Raw genomic sequence first — 14,178 nt, 5'->3', positions numbered from 1 at the left:
CCCTTCTGGTAGTTTTAGTATCAGCAACCTACAGTACAAACTTTTCCATATCTCAGCATTTGAAGATTTATCTTGATATGTTGCCTGGGTTCCATCATCCCACCATGTTAATTCTTCAATTTGATCCACCCATAATACCTGAACATCTCATCTCCCTCAAAACACAACCTGCGATGCTCCCAGGCTCTATTGCCGGACCGCAGGAGGGCACTGCTGAAGAAAATGGAGAATGGCGAGTGAGAGCACTAGTATATAGCTTGTGTGATAATAACGACGACGAGAAAGAGTTCGGAGGGCAAACGAGGAAAAAGGTAGATGAGGAAATTTACGAGGAGCAGGTAATGTGGAAGAATAATAGTGACGATATCCGAGCAAGATGAGAAGAAAACTCATACAAGAAGCGGGAATTCATGAATAATGAACTTGATCAGCAGAACGATTGAAATGAAGAGCCAGGGACGGAGACATATCCAGCGTGCGGAAGTGACAAGGACGACGACGAGTTCAAAATAAAAAGTACGCTGCTGCATATGATCTAGGTGATGAAATACTGGGTATCAGACCAAGAATATTCAAGTGAGAATAAGTGTGGGTATAAATAAGTTGAATTCAGCATTGGCACTATCTTGTGCAAAATTGTGCCGCAACCGACTGTAGCGAGCACGTGGTGGTGCTGCTGCTCTCAATAATGGATGCAAAATGTGTCGTTCGTATATCGTCTTGTATTTCTTTTGTCATGGACCTCACAGAGAAGGCCCCTCCCAGGTCTCCCTGCGAAGACGCCCGAACCAGGATTGTTTATGTGGAAATGAGATCTGCTTCTCGCCAACAAATCCATCGTGTTGTAGATGCTGAATGAACCTGTTTGAGACATGTCAGCCTATGAAAAGCAGGAAACAAGGATCTCGGCTCCCTTTCGTAGATATAGGGATGACACTCACCTCGCATTATCCACCCTCGGCTCCATACACACGCTTGCGGTCCTGTAGTCCGCACAGAAGATCCAGTGCACCAACGCGCTCATCCAGCTCGAGACCTTGCCGCGCGCCCATTCCTCACCAACAAAGACATGTATACCCCGATCAAAGTCGTCGGCACTGATGTACCGGCCCAAGACATCTTCCTTGACCCAGTAGACCTCAAAGTAACCAAATGGTACACCGTCCCACATTCCTATCACGGGGAAGGAGTGCCTGCTTGCCAGCGCATTGGTCAGAAAGTTGGGCACGTACCCGCCCCAGAACTTTGCGACACGGGGGTTCGATAGCCACATTTGCACAAGGACGATATCGCACAGCGTGGTGAGGTGGCTGTGGGAACCGCTCTTAGTCTTCTCAGCCGCGGACGGCGACACGGGGCCCAGGTACGGCACAGGCTTCGGACTGGACGAGGCGACACGGAACGACAAATACTGTCCAGCGCTGGGTATGTAACGGGTGTAAAAGACCTCGCCCATACGCGGGGGCTTGGGCCGCACAGGGTGACGTGTGTTGTTGCTGAAAGTGTACTGCAAAGGCGCAGGCGGGTAGTAGGTCGGCAGGTGGGAGGAGGAGAAGTACGGCCCGATGGGAAAGGTCGGGCTGGCCATCAGCGTCTGTGGAGGCGGCGCGCCAGGAACGTCTGCAGTGAGGTGGAAGGCTGGCGAGTTGGGCTGCTGCTGAGATGCAGAGCTGCTCCCACGGTCCCGAACCGGGCTGCCTGGCCTCGAGGACACCGGGGATCCGGGGTGTGAGCTCGCGCCTTTGGAGGTTGGCTGGAGGGTGAAAAGGAAGAGGCGGCCGGGGATCTGCCAGAACATCTGCTGCGAGACAAACATGTTGGCCCACTCGTCGCCCGTGTCGTCAAGGGACGAGCCCACGGCCGAATCGAGGCTGGCGATCAGGCCCATACGCTCCAGCTTGGGTATGAGATTGCGGCCCCTCAACACGCCATCCCTCTTGATCTGTATGCGCCACTCCCCACGGGGCCTTCCCTCCACAGCTGTGAGCCCTGATTTCTCGGTCGGCGGGAGTATTTTGGACGGTGCAGGCTGGTGGAAGTACCAGTAGAGGCTGATCCACAACATCATGGCGATCTGGCGCGTGGGAGAGGCGGGAGGCTTGAAGTCTGCAGAGGAGGGGTTGGATATAGACGATATGTAGAGGGTATCGTTCTGGAGTGTCGGCTTCTTGAAGGAGTGGATGTGAGGCCGGCTGATGGCTGACGCGTCGAGGCCGTTGTTGTTGCTGTTGAGTGCGGTGGCGTTCGAGCTGGTCTTCTTGTGGCCGGGCTGGTCGACGACCATAGCATCAGACTCACTGCCATCATCCTCTGTGTGTATGACGATGGTCCATCCTGCGGGGAAAGGGGTCTGGTGGTGCTTGTTGAGCTCGTGACTCTTGAAGAACAGACCTGCGAAGACGGGCTGGACGGTGAAAGTCTGCCCGTCTGGCAGGTAAATAGTGGAGGGGCTCATGATGGCTAGAGTCCATGCAATATTTCTCTCGAGATAAAAGGCGCCTGCTCACACAGAAAAAGAAGAAAAGAGTGGTTTTGCTGGCTCTATTGTTGCGTGTTGGTAGGTGGGGTGATGCAGTGAGGGGTTCGTCGTCAGATGCTGTAGCCGTCCCAGGATGTCATCTCCTCAGTCGAGCCTCAGTTGAGCAGCCCTGGCCAGCATGGTCTTCCAACTGCTGCGAACAGTCGAAAGTCTGAGCGAGAGAGACGACATCCGTGAGAGAAAAAAATCCACATGACATCTGTGCGTAATGTCCTGGCCTTGAAACCTGCTCTCATATATGTGTGAAGGTCGAGAAGAGGGGTTGGTGGGTTGCAGCGTTGAATAGGCGGGGCACGGCGGGGTGACCTGCGAGCAGCATGCCGTTATCGTGCGATAGGGAGCAGTCACCTACGTAAGGAAATAGCCAGCGTGGGCCAGCGCTGGCGGGTGGCGTCCTCAGTAGCTTACCGCGCCTGCCAAGCCTGTTCTAGCGGGGCCACCCGCCTGAAACTTGTCGGCCTCAGCGCCTGGGCAGCCTGGAAAACTTGCGAACCACAGCGACTGTAATGGTCAGCAACCCACTATCGTGGTATAGCTTTAGGCCTCCTCCCTGTAGGCCTGCACCCCAACGACACTCTTGTAAGCGTAATGGACATTGTACAACACGCTATTGGCTGCCTTGGTTACCTCGAGCTCATGTAAAAAACGCCAAATGAAGCACACCAGGCAGCGTGGGACCCACGGTGGTAATGAGGGAGGGTCTGAAGACGGGGAAGCTGCCTCTTGAGTGACATAAAAGTACTCAATGCAGGAAAAGGTATGTCATTGTTGTCATAGTATTGAGCTCAAAATCAGGACTGCGTACAAGACCAGCATTCAGTGGTCACCTGCGGTTGAATGGAGCCTTCTCAAGGGCTTCAGCCTGAACTCTCCAGACATGATGTCCCAGAGATATCAGCTCCGGTCCAAATTGATCCAGCAGCTCGTCAACACCTACACACTCCTGTCGAGAAGCCGCATACTCGTCCTCGCTCGCAAACGTTGCAACCTTCCACGTCGCCTTCCACTCCTCCACCGCTGCAACCGCCGCCTGGTCCTCAGCCCGGATGTTTGTCGCGATCATGTAGAAGGAACTACGCTTGGCGTGACCCCGTCGAGGCTTAAAGAGCCGCACAGTAGAGAAGGCGTGAAACGTGCGCACGAGGCATGCGGTATCCCAGGCCTCGACCTTGTGGAGCAGGACAATCATCGTGCCCCCGGGCCGCAGGTGCTCCAGCCCTAGAATGAGCTGTGTGAGTGTCAGCCTGCGCGCCTCGCGCCTTTCGCGGTACGCAGCCCTGTGCGGCTCGTGAGTGCGCAAAACCTGCCCGTCACATAGGACCAGGTCGAAGTGTCGGCCTGGCTCGACCTGCTGCGGTAGGAACGCCGCCGCGTCTGGGTGGTCGGGAGGGATCTCGTCTGGCGTGACACCCATATCGGCTGCAAGCATCGTCACATCGAGGAGCTTAATGACTAGGCCTCGAGTCTCGTCTTCCTCCAGCAGCAGCTTGTGCCCACCAAGCGGGGGCGGCAGGGTGAAGGCCAGAGCACCGGCGCCAGGATTATGCTCGAGCGCTGCCTGTAGGTATGTTCCTGGAGCCATGCAGCAGTCGAGGATCCGTCTCTGTCTGTCGTTGTCGACGGCACTGTATGCTCTATCGCAAATTGTGAATGCTCCCGTCATCCGCTGCATCTCGTCGGCAATGGCCTGCATCATCTTGTTGAGATATCTCTGCGTCTCCTCGCTGCCCTCATCAGCCTGTCTCTTTTGTCTGTCGAAGAACCGATTCCCTTCCTCGCTCTCCCAGCCCTGTATGAACAAGTCAGAAGAGCTCAAAATTATGGTAGTGGGATGGCCCGATGACCGTCAAATCAAGGTACCTTTCGCCTGATCTCATCCAGCCTGACAAAGATGGGCGCATGCTCCATCAAATACTCCTTGATGCGTACATTGGCGGGTATAAAATCATTGCTTTCCCCAGTGTTTTCGCATCTTGTAGAAGTTTTGTCTTCAGACATATTGTCGGCGCTTACCGCGCGAGGGCGTTGTTGAGGCATGTCCATGGCTGCTCAGTGTTTATTTATTGATGTGGCCGAGTGGTCTTGATTCTTAGACAGATTATTAACCAGGAGAACTGCTACGGGGAAGTCGAAGTTTTAGCAAAAGGGTGGACGAGCAACCCGTTTAATATTAAATGCCAGGCAACCTCGTTCCATCCTTTTGTCATGATGAAAAGCAGTGGGGTAGGCCTCCTGCATGATTTAACACATCACATTGAACAAAAAGGCAAGAGGGTAAAGTATGACAGCCAACAAAAGGTGAGCAAGTGTACATGATTACCAATGAATGGGTACTAACGTTTTTATGAGATCTGATATAGCAGATCATCTGATAGGGTCCAGGGCGCTTGTTCATTAGGAGACATCTCCCAAGTATACTAATTACGAATTACTTGTTAGCTTCCAAACCTCGTCCAATGTTGTTGGGCTTGCATGCAAATATAGAAGCGAACCCGGCCCTGCACCTTGTTGAGAGAGTCAGAGTCACCAGTTCTGCCTGCTCCTGCGTGGAAGACGACAAATACTTGCTACTTCTGTTTTACCATCACGAGAACGGGTTCGGAGACGCACATTTGTGCCCCGGGGTGGTTTACGGCGTAATCCTAGGCTTGAAGAATGCCCAGATCGAGAAGGTCTTTAGTGGAGCGCGATGAACCCTGTATTGGTAACATGGCATTGCTCATTTGCTGTGCGTATTATTCTTTGGGCGCACAGCCACGACTGATCAGTCTGGTAGTATGGGGCAGCAAGGAGCAGAGGTCTGCGCCCCCGTCTAGGCAAATTGCTGCAGTGGGAACCGCAAGATGTAACATCAATTACCAGTGCCAGTGTACTGCAATGAATAAGCCACGTGAGAGAATGGGCATCGGATAAATACTATCTAAGGAAGTTAAGGCGCAGGATCAATGCAGCAACAAAATATCAATTTAAGTTCAACATTCAGGCAATGCGCGAATGAACAACAAATAAGTATAAATAATGACCAGACAGCCTCGTGTAAAAGCTCGCGCCAGAACTGTGGACGTAACCCTTACAGGGTCTATTGACAGATTAATTTGTGATGTTTCATCTCATTTCTCAGTTCCTCTCAATGAAGCATACGTATAACAACAGAAACGAAGTACTGAGGAAGATCGTCAGCCTGGACGATCCTCTGTCAGGTGATTGAACGTAACAAAAGTTAACAACGTTTATAAGTAACTAGATTTACCCGGATATAACATTAACACGGCTCAATGGTCTAGAGGTATGATTCAAGCTTCGGGTCCACAGACGTAGAATGCTTGAGGTCTCGGGTTCGATTCCCGATTGAGCCCTGTTTTTTCCCTCCGTTTTATTTTGACAACATTAAACTCAAAATTGCGTTTCGATCCAGTTGCTAGCCTTTTTTTCTTCTTTCTTTTTCTTCTTCCCTGTATAAATGTCTTTCTGGTGATGTGTTGTCAGAGATCGAGGGGTGTTACGTCGTTGAACATGCGCACGTGGGAACACCCGCAACATGACAAACACTTGAGCCTACCTGTACCAACGTATAACGACTTGGTTGCAGGTAGGGAGCCTCGGAACATCTGACCGGGTAGTAAAGTGTGTAATCTGGGAGGCTCACGTATACCATTGGTTGGGGAACTTTCAAGTCCGAGTTCTGTACGTTGCGCTGAAATTCAATATTCTGGTATTCTAATGCTAGGATGCAATAAATGCTTTCTCTAGACGTTTGTGTTGGGAATCTCCTGAAAACTGTGAAGGAAGCAAGGGATGTGTCACATGACAGAGGCAGGCACCCGCCATTTCCATCAGTATATCATCATTGACCCTTATTAGCCCGTACCATTTCGTCTTTGACGCTCTTCTCCTCTTCCACCACCTCGGCCTCATCATCTTCATCTTCTTCTTCCTCGTCGTCATCCCTCTGGCCCCTCTTGTTCCGCTCCTTCTCGAGGACCTTCTTGACCTGCTTGGAGTAAGACAAATCTCTCATTTCATCCCAGTCCACGTCGTACTCGGCAGCCACCGTCTTGATCTCCCGCCGCATCGCGTTGGCCTCCTGGACCAGCTGCTCCCACCTGTGCATGTCGAAACCCTTGGTCTCATACAGCGCATTCTGTCTCCTGCTGACCGTGACGTTCATCGCAGCCTTATAGCTAAGGTCCCGGCTGATGTAGAGGAACCAAAGATAACCCCCCATGATTGTCGTAAGGCCAACAAGGTACGTCACCGGCTCGACCAGGTCCCATCCCCACTCCGTCTGGAAGGTGACATAGTACACCACGCCCCACCAGGTCGCGAGCGCGGCGAACCCGCCCTGGGCGAGGCGGTGCGCCGACTTGTACGCCAGCTCGTCACACTCCTTCTTGATCTTGGCGAGGTGTTCAATCTGCCTGCTCATCCGTCGCAGCCGCATGCGCATGTAGTAGGTCCGGTCCTTGAACGAGGGCACGCTCACGCGCATCTCGAGATTGTAGCCCTCCACCTCGATGGCAAACTCCCTGCCCCGTGCCGCGTCCCGGATGAAGTCGCCCATCTCGGTGGAGCTGCTCCAGCGGACCCACTTCTTATCTGACTCCGGCGTGGCATCTTGTCCCTCGGCCTCATGCCCGAGGCCTGAGTAGGCGGCGACATGAGGATTGCCGCCTTCATCGTCTCCAGAAGATGAGCCCTTCTGCTGCTGCTGTGGTTGCTCCTGCTTCTTGTCAGAGGCATTCTTCGCACGCGCCTCGTCGCGGCTGGTGGGGCTATTGCCTGATGCCGCAGAGTCCTCAGCGCGGAAGTATATGTTGGGAACCTTCTCCTTGCCATTCTCGACGACAGGTGGGAGCTCGGCCTGGACAAGGCGCTCAACGTAGGAGAGCGGCTGTTGGGGGTGAACGAGCAGGGCGAGAGGTTGGATGGAGTCGTTAGGGGAGATGGCGCGGGCGTAGTCGTGGGAGTCGTTGTTGTCCTTGTCTTTCTCGACGCGGATGGGAAGGGGGAGAATAAGCTTGAGGAGTCTTGTCGGTGTTGTCAGGAGTTTGCCTGCACAATACGTCAACATAAAGTCAGCACAGTAAGTTTGGCGACCCTGGTGCTGTTAAGGAAGCGAGCGGGCGCGGCGAGACACCAGAGTGTCATCTACAAGATATATTTGCTCACCTTTTGTGTCTGTGCTCTTTTTTTGAGGCTGTTCAGCCGGAGGCTTATCTGCGTCTTCACGGAGCCATGGTCTCTTGACCTGGTTCTGCTTTGCCCTCACCTCCTGCTCTTCCTGGTCCAAGCCCTTTTGATTGAGCTGCTGTGCCTTCTTTTCGTACCCATCCTTCTGTGTCGGCTGGGAAGAGCTCAGGGTCCGCGCAGTATTCGCCAAGCTCACGGTTGCCGGTACGAATCTGGGTATCGTGGTCGTCCTCGAGATGCTTACGGGCGACGATGTCGAGACAGGTCCCGCAAGCCTGGCCAGATGGCGGCACGGCAGGCGACGGAACGCGCAGCTCATCTCGGGTTCAGTGGCCTCAGTCTAGCAGTCTGGTCAGCCTGGAAGTACCTGACATTCTCCACGATCCATTCGGAGAGGTTCAAGTAAGGTTATCGTGCAGGAGACCAGCGCAGAGCTCGCGTGTGATGCTTGCCGGAGGGTTTGTTCCCAGGCTGCTGGAACGCGCCTGAGCGTGACGTCACTTGGGTGCGCCGGCCCCTGGATTTTTGTACACTATAATTATGAGTACAGGGGGTCTTAGTTAGTAGTCTTTACTATCTACAGTAGCCTGTACAGGCACGTCACTTGCTCCACAGCCCTCAATCTTGACCTCATGTCAACAATTCATCAATCATCTACAATTTTATTTGGCCAGCAGTACACAAGAGAGCGAGCAGCTGATCAACACAGTGACCTGTTGCTGCTACACATCATGTTTAGAATCTTGAAGCCTGTGGTCCCCAGGCTTTGAAACACCCCACCAGGGTCGTACTTCGCAGACGCAGTCCACATCTTCGCAATGGCCTCAGGTCCAGCCGAGCTCAACGGGTCCTGGTTCGAGTTCGCATGATTGTGGTAATGCCAGCCATAGCCAGCACCCAACCTCTCCGCATACGTGGCCACCAAGTCCATCCAGTTCTGCATTATGGGCTGGGCCTCCCGCCTCTTTGCCCTCTCCTTTCACAGCCAGCGTTGCCAAGAACAGCACCTCATTCGCTCCGTCAAGTGTGGCGTCGAGGCCCAGGACGTTGCCGCCCTTGTCGGCTCCGTGTTGCACAATCAGGTTGTTCAGGGGCTGAAACATGCAGAATGTACAGAACTCGCTGGCAGCAGCCGTCATGGCCATCGCCAGCTCCTTGACGGCGTTCTCGTGCGCCTTCGCCGCGTACTTCATCACCTCTGCGCTATTTGGCAGCAGGAGCGTGTACCAGAAATCACAATACCCAGGCGGTTCGCCAGCGCCCAGATAATGGGTGATGGTGGTCAAGTCGACCTTGCGCAGCGTATTGGATGTGATGCCGCTAATGTTGAGATACACGTCCGTCGCTGCAGGGCTTGCCTCCGCGAGCGTGTTCTCTAGGGCGACGTCGGGGACCATGCCGCCAGCAGTCGAGGTGTATGCCCAGTAAACGATCGACAAGGTATTCTGGTCGTCGGGAACATTGTCATTGAACGTCACCATCGCATCCAGAACAGCGTCACCAAGTGCGAGCTCATACTCGAGTAAACCGCCCCAAATGACCGGATCCGAGGTGTTTGGGGACTCGATGGCGAAGCGGGTGATCAACCCGAAATTTGCTGACCCACCCTTGAGCGCCAACCACAGATCTGGGTTGTCATCTACATTTGCGTTCATGATCGACCCGTTGGCAAGCACGAACTCAAAATTCTGAATTCTGTCGCAGCTCATGCCGTGGGAAGCTGAGTGGAAGGAATCGCCATCCTCCAAAAGGAAGCCACCGGCTCCGACAGTGCCGGCCAGCGCACCAGCTACAGTCACGCCACGTGGTGACAGGATGTCAGACGCTTTGCCAATGCGCACCCGGCGCGACGGATACGATATTGCTAGTGGAGTTGTAGGTTGTCGTGTTCATGAACCCTTACCAATGGCGTCGTTAGTCGGCAGGCTCTGCGTCTCTACATTCGCTTGGGGATAATAGCACACCAAAATCAATGGTCACACCTTGCGATACGCTGTTAGATCCGTGCCACGACCCATGACCACCTCCACGAACTCCAAAGGGGCAGCTATTATCAATCAAGACTGTCAAAATAGCCGAGACGTCTTGGGCCGTCTGTGGCTGGGCAATGCACCAAGGATCCAGTGCTGCACTGACGGACTAGTAAGAGTCCATGCGGCTCGCATACTCTATTGTGTTAGGAAAGTATCCCTTGTCTACCAGGCCAGATATCGACGCCAGGGCTGAGCACTAATGAAGGCGCTCGTCGCAAAATATGAATTACAGAACGAACAAATGTGACCATGAAGAGGAGGGGAACCCGAAGGAGGGCGGGGGAGACTAAACTCACACAACTATCCGACAAACTCCTCGAGCAGGTTCCTTGTACCTGCACGGCGAGGCTCAACAGATCATGTAATGTAGGTTGACGAATTTCGCAGCACCTATGCCCAGCGTTCGGCGTGGCGAACAACATGACAAAGTAGGCTCAGGCAAGGCCAAACGATACACTCGGCTCGCATACTTGCTCTCTTCTTTCATGTCTCCTCTACGGCGAGCCCCGCTTCCTCGGGTCGGCTTGCCCGCAAAGAGGGTGTGTATAAGTGTGGCGAGTGCGTCTACGTACCCCAACTTGCCGCGGGCCAATCCAGCAGAACCTATAGCTGCCATCAATGTGTTCCATTAGGTATCACCTAGAGGATCGAGTCAAGACCTCACGGTCGTTTCGAATGCAGACCATCATCAATCACTGAACAGCAAATGTTGTGGAATCAAGGAGAAGAGGGTGTGCCGGCTCTCTTCCGATGAAGTTCAGCAAGACATTCTACGACATCATTCAATGCATCCTCCCCGGTCAAAGGCCCCGTCGGATGTCGATACGCCTTGTCCTCATGCCTGCACCGATCTCACACCATGAAATCGGGCTCTAGGCGGGTTTACTTCAAAACTTTGTTTCCGATGAAGCAGGCTCAAAAAACTTCACAGCAGTTGAGCTGGCCGCGTCACTCAGGTTCTCCCCATTTCAGGCCTCAAGATTGCTTGCAGATCATGTCTCACTCAAACCCTAACGCATCCACCACACTTATGCAGGGACCTGACATAGGCACAGAGTATTGCTAGATGTCATCTCGATCGAGTGAAAATCCTTTCACTCCCAGCTTTTGGCAATATATGAGACGAAATTACTACTACGTACCTTTTTAGGTTTGTCCCATCTCCTTCACCTCGGGTCCGATTACCCCCTCCCGCCATGTGCAGACCCTGCAGATCAGTGGAGTACTTAGCCAACGGAAGCTCACCCGGCCAAGCTTGGCATCAATAAATCCATTCAGCTGGGAGGCTGAATGGGTCGTGCGCGGATAACGACAGCCGGTCGACCAGGGCTAACGTGCTGCCGTCAAACGAATACGCAAGAACATAACACCACTCCACACAGCTTTTCGTATCCATGCACAAATGTGACTGATGTAGAAGAAATTACCCTACGCTGTTCTTGTGCTGAGCTCACGGTCCACCAAGGTTTTTGGATAATTAATTCTGTGAGCTCCCGAGGTTGGGCTTTGTGGTCTTCTGTACTTGTACGAGGGCTTGGGGGTATTCAAATGCCAATGATCAGGGCTGGTAAGATAATATTCGATGTTAAGAAGGCAGATATCAACATACTAATCACGCGACCCTCATGTGGTCTTGTCACACGCATACCATGGTGGTAAACACCGACTCATACAAACATCCAGCCTATTTCACTCCCTGCTATGACAACACCCTCAATCAGGCCCGACTGTTGGATTCTTCAACAGGGGTTGAGATGACCGCCTAGCCAAGTGGACCAGATCGATCGAGTCTTTTGTGGAGCTAACATGCATATTTAGTATCATTCCTATGTAAGTGGTTCAGACCTGAGCACACAAAGTATCGTTCTAGAATTGACGAGTCAGGCCATCCTTGAACATTGTCATCCTCTCCATATCCTACTCAACAAGGTGAGCCAATAACCTTCTATGGGAGCGGTCTCTCTTGGATATAACCCCCGGGCATATACCCCCTACCTTAATTCGGGGGGGGGGGGGGGGGGCGGCAGGCCCGGTCCCCAGACCCGGACGCAAATCTTCCTAGTGAGACAGACGACTGGAGAAACCTTTCCATTGAAGGCAAGATTTGTTTGGCCACTGTGATTCTTCAGCCCATGAGACTTTTCAGACTCGCCAAAAGGACTACAATTCTCTTCATTCATAGAGGCTCAAGGGTTGTTCACCATCTCGACCTCCTCGACATATTAAACGAGAGTTTCCTTCAAGGTCGCACGACGATACCCTACGTTTGAACATCCTATGAGGTCTTGCTTTATTCTTCGTTCCACCTTTGCTTTGCTTTCTTTGTTTCCGTTACTGTTCCAGAAGGGCACGTGACAATGAGTAATGTAACCAGTATCATACCTGCTCCAGCCGGTTACGTCGTCGACTTTGATCATCCTCAGCGGCATGCCGACCTTGCGACATACTGGTGCTTTGGTGTGGGCATCGTGCTGGCGCTGCTGTTCACGGCGCAACGGGTCTATGTAAAACTGGTTACCGGTATCAGCTTGCAGCTTGACGATGGTAAGCCTACGAATTCTTTTCTTCGTCTACCGGTATACAGCTTTTGTGGAAGCTTGAAGCATATATAGAGGTTAGTTGCTAATGTTGCGTTTTGACAGCGCTTCTTGCAGTGTCATGGGTAAGCGAGACGCAGTGCTCCCTTCGAGGTCTTGGATCTGAAGCCTAACAAAGGAGTCTAGGTGACAGCCCTCGCATCGCAGATTTTCGTCGTTTGTAAGTTTGGTTGTCACCAGTCATGTTTTGTTGTGAATAATCTGACAACTTGACAGATGGGTTTGCGAATGGATTTATTGGCGTGCATATGTGGGAAATACCAATCGAACAGTTCAACCGGTATCTATTCGTACGTCTGATTAGTGACAACTAACCTCGCCCCAAGGTCTTTTATCGATGTATGCTGACATTTTTGGTGCCTCTATTAGAATCTCTGGATATCCTCGCCCATATACATCGTCGCAGGTTCTTGCACGAAGCTAGCATTGTTGGTATTCTACCTGAAGCTATCGCCTTCAACCTGGATGCGCTGGTCTATCTTCGGTACCATAATGTTCATTGTTTCCTATTCGATCGGCATCTTCTTCTGCCTCGTCTTCGCTTGCAACCCCGTAGAGAAAGCATTCAACGTCTACATCACGAGCGGGTCGTGCATCAGTCCTCCGGCGCTATACATTGCCACCGCCATCTTCAACATCGTGTCCGATGTTATCCTGTTCTTCCTGCCTATACCAATGGTGTTGGGTCTGCACTATATGCCACTTAAGCAGAAGCTGGGTTTGCTCGGAATCTTCGGGATCGGGTCTGTGTAAGTCGGTTTCTCCGCCCGCGATTTGATCCTTTGGACGTCGGCGTTCCTGACGCTTTTTACAGGACGGTTATCACCTCGATCTTGCGAGCCGTCATTCTTCCAAATTTAATGCAAAATCCCGATAATACCTGGGAGATAGCCGACGCGAGTCTGCTCATGTAAGTCATACGTTGCTGTACCATTGATCCCTCTGATCTCTTGTCGCAGTGCTAATTTCCCCGCGTACAGCGTTATCGAGTCCAACCTGATCATCATCTGCGGCATGCTCCCCACGCTACGCAGGTTCTTCCACCACGTCGCGCCCAGGCTCATCGGCGAGAGCACCTCCGGGAAGAAGAGCAGCTCGCGCGTGAGGACAACAGGCAGCTCCAAGACACACGCTCCGCCGCCCACGATAGGCTCGCTGCCGTCCAAGGGCCGCCCCCAGGCCGGCTGCGCTCAATTCGGGCGGGGCACAGACGACATCGCGCTTGAGACGTGTGATGATGGTGGTGATGGAGACGTGCTGGACACAGACGAGGACGGCACATACAAAGGGCATGTGAGTACCGCCATCGCAGCGGGCGGGGCGACGGAGAGCTCGTGGTATGATGCGGATGACCACAGTCTGTACACCCAGCGTAGCGAGCAGAGCCTGGCGCCGCTTGTGCAGGCACCCATTCAAGGCATCATGACGACTACGAGGGTCGAGGTGTCGTATGGTGAAAATGATCCTGGCAGAATGGTTTAGGACCAGGTTTGGTTTGGGTTTGGGAGGTTTTCTGTGCTCTGGAGTTGAGGGTTAAAATTCATTTCGGACTGTATTACTTGTGTCAATTGCATTGCTCCATTTTGTTACTCGTCTCTCTGTGTGCACGTTATTGAATGGGTGTGTGATTAAAAATGAGAGATGTCTCCTGTTGCCTTTGAGATAGCATGTCTTCAACTCGTGGAATTGTAGGAACAGAAAAGCTGCGCAAGTAGTCGAACTTGCTGTCTGCATTGAGACAGGAGACAGGAGACAATATTGAAAGATCATATCCTTATCTTGTCCCCAACCTCAGGAGGCGCCGTCCAGGGTTACCTTG

General features: G+C 52.7%; 5 protein-coding genes and 1 non-coding gene across 6 annotated transcripts; 2 read left to right on the top strand and 4 right to left on the bottom strand.

Moving 5' to 3' along the window:
* Positions 1-743: 743 nt before the first annotated feature.
* M406DRAFT_36571 (uncharacterized protein) lies at positions 744-2,455 on the bottom strand (the record flags this gene model as incomplete). Its single annotated transcript, XM_040924003.1, has 3 exons — positions 744-861; positions 942-2,225; positions 2,295-2,455. The coding sequence occupies 3 exons, from the start codon at positions 2,453-2,455 to the stop codon at positions 744-746; spliced, it is 1,563 nt and encodes a 520-aa protein (XP_040776313.1).
* A 907-nt stretch (positions 2,456-3,362) lies between these two features.
* Positions 3,363-4,447, bottom strand: M406DRAFT_338832 (uncharacterized protein; the record flags this gene model as incomplete). Its single annotated transcript, XM_040921392.1, has 2 exons — positions 3,363-4,328; positions 4,400-4,447. 2 exons carry the CDS (start codon positions 4,445-4,447, stop codon positions 3,363-3,365), a joined length of 1,014 nt encoding a protein of 337 aa, XP_040776312.1.
* Positions 4,448-5,808: 1,361 nt separating this feature from the next.
* Positions 5,809-5,895, top strand: M406DRAFT_t62. The gene has a single exon. It is a non-coding gene; the product is annotated as a tRNA-Pro (tRNA).
* A 530-nt stretch (positions 5,896-6,425) lies between these two features.
* Positions 6,426-7,883, bottom strand: M406DRAFT_219175 (uncharacterized protein; the record flags this gene model as incomplete). The annotated part of the gene is made up of 2 exons (XM_040915538.1): positions 6,426-7,591; positions 7,709-7,883. Coding segments are annotated over 2 exons (1,341 nt in total), but the record flags the coding sequence as incomplete, so codon positions are not given.
* Positions 7,884-8,375: 492 nt separating this feature from the next.
* Positions 8,376-10,391, bottom strand: M406DRAFT_338830 (FAD-binding domain-containing protein; the record flags this gene model as incomplete). Its single annotated transcript, XM_040921391.1, has 6 exons — positions 8,376-8,383; positions 8,456-8,579; positions 8,644-9,518; positions 9,571-9,627; positions 9,694-9,868; positions 10,335-10,391. 6 exons carry the CDS (start codon positions 10,389-10,391, stop codon positions 8,376-8,378), a joined length of 1,296 nt encoding a protein of 431 aa, XP_040776310.1.
* Positions 10,392-12,140: 1,749 nt separating this feature from the next.
* On the top strand, positions 12,141-13,451 carry M406DRAFT_16195 (uncharacterized protein; the record flags this gene model as incomplete). The annotated part of the gene is made up of 7 exons (XM_040915407.1): positions 12,141-12,306; positions 12,405-12,424; positions 12,486-12,519; positions 12,576-12,649; positions 12,729-13,108; positions 13,174-13,269; positions 13,340-13,451. Coding segments are annotated over 7 exons (882 nt in total), but the record flags the coding sequence as incomplete, so codon positions are not given.
* Between the last annotated feature and the right edge of the window lie 727 nt (positions 13,452-14,178).

This window comes from Cryphonectria parasitica (assembly GCF_011745365.1).
Source record: "Cryphonectria parasitica EP155 unplaced genomic scaffold M406scaffold_4, whole genome shotgun sequence".
NCBI lineage: Eukaryota > Fungi > Ascomycota > Sordariomycetes > Diaporthales > Cryphonectriaceae > Cryphonectria > Cryphonectria parasitica.
Note: the sequence above shows the minus strand (reverse complement) of the source record. Positions and strands in the feature narration are given on the sequence as shown.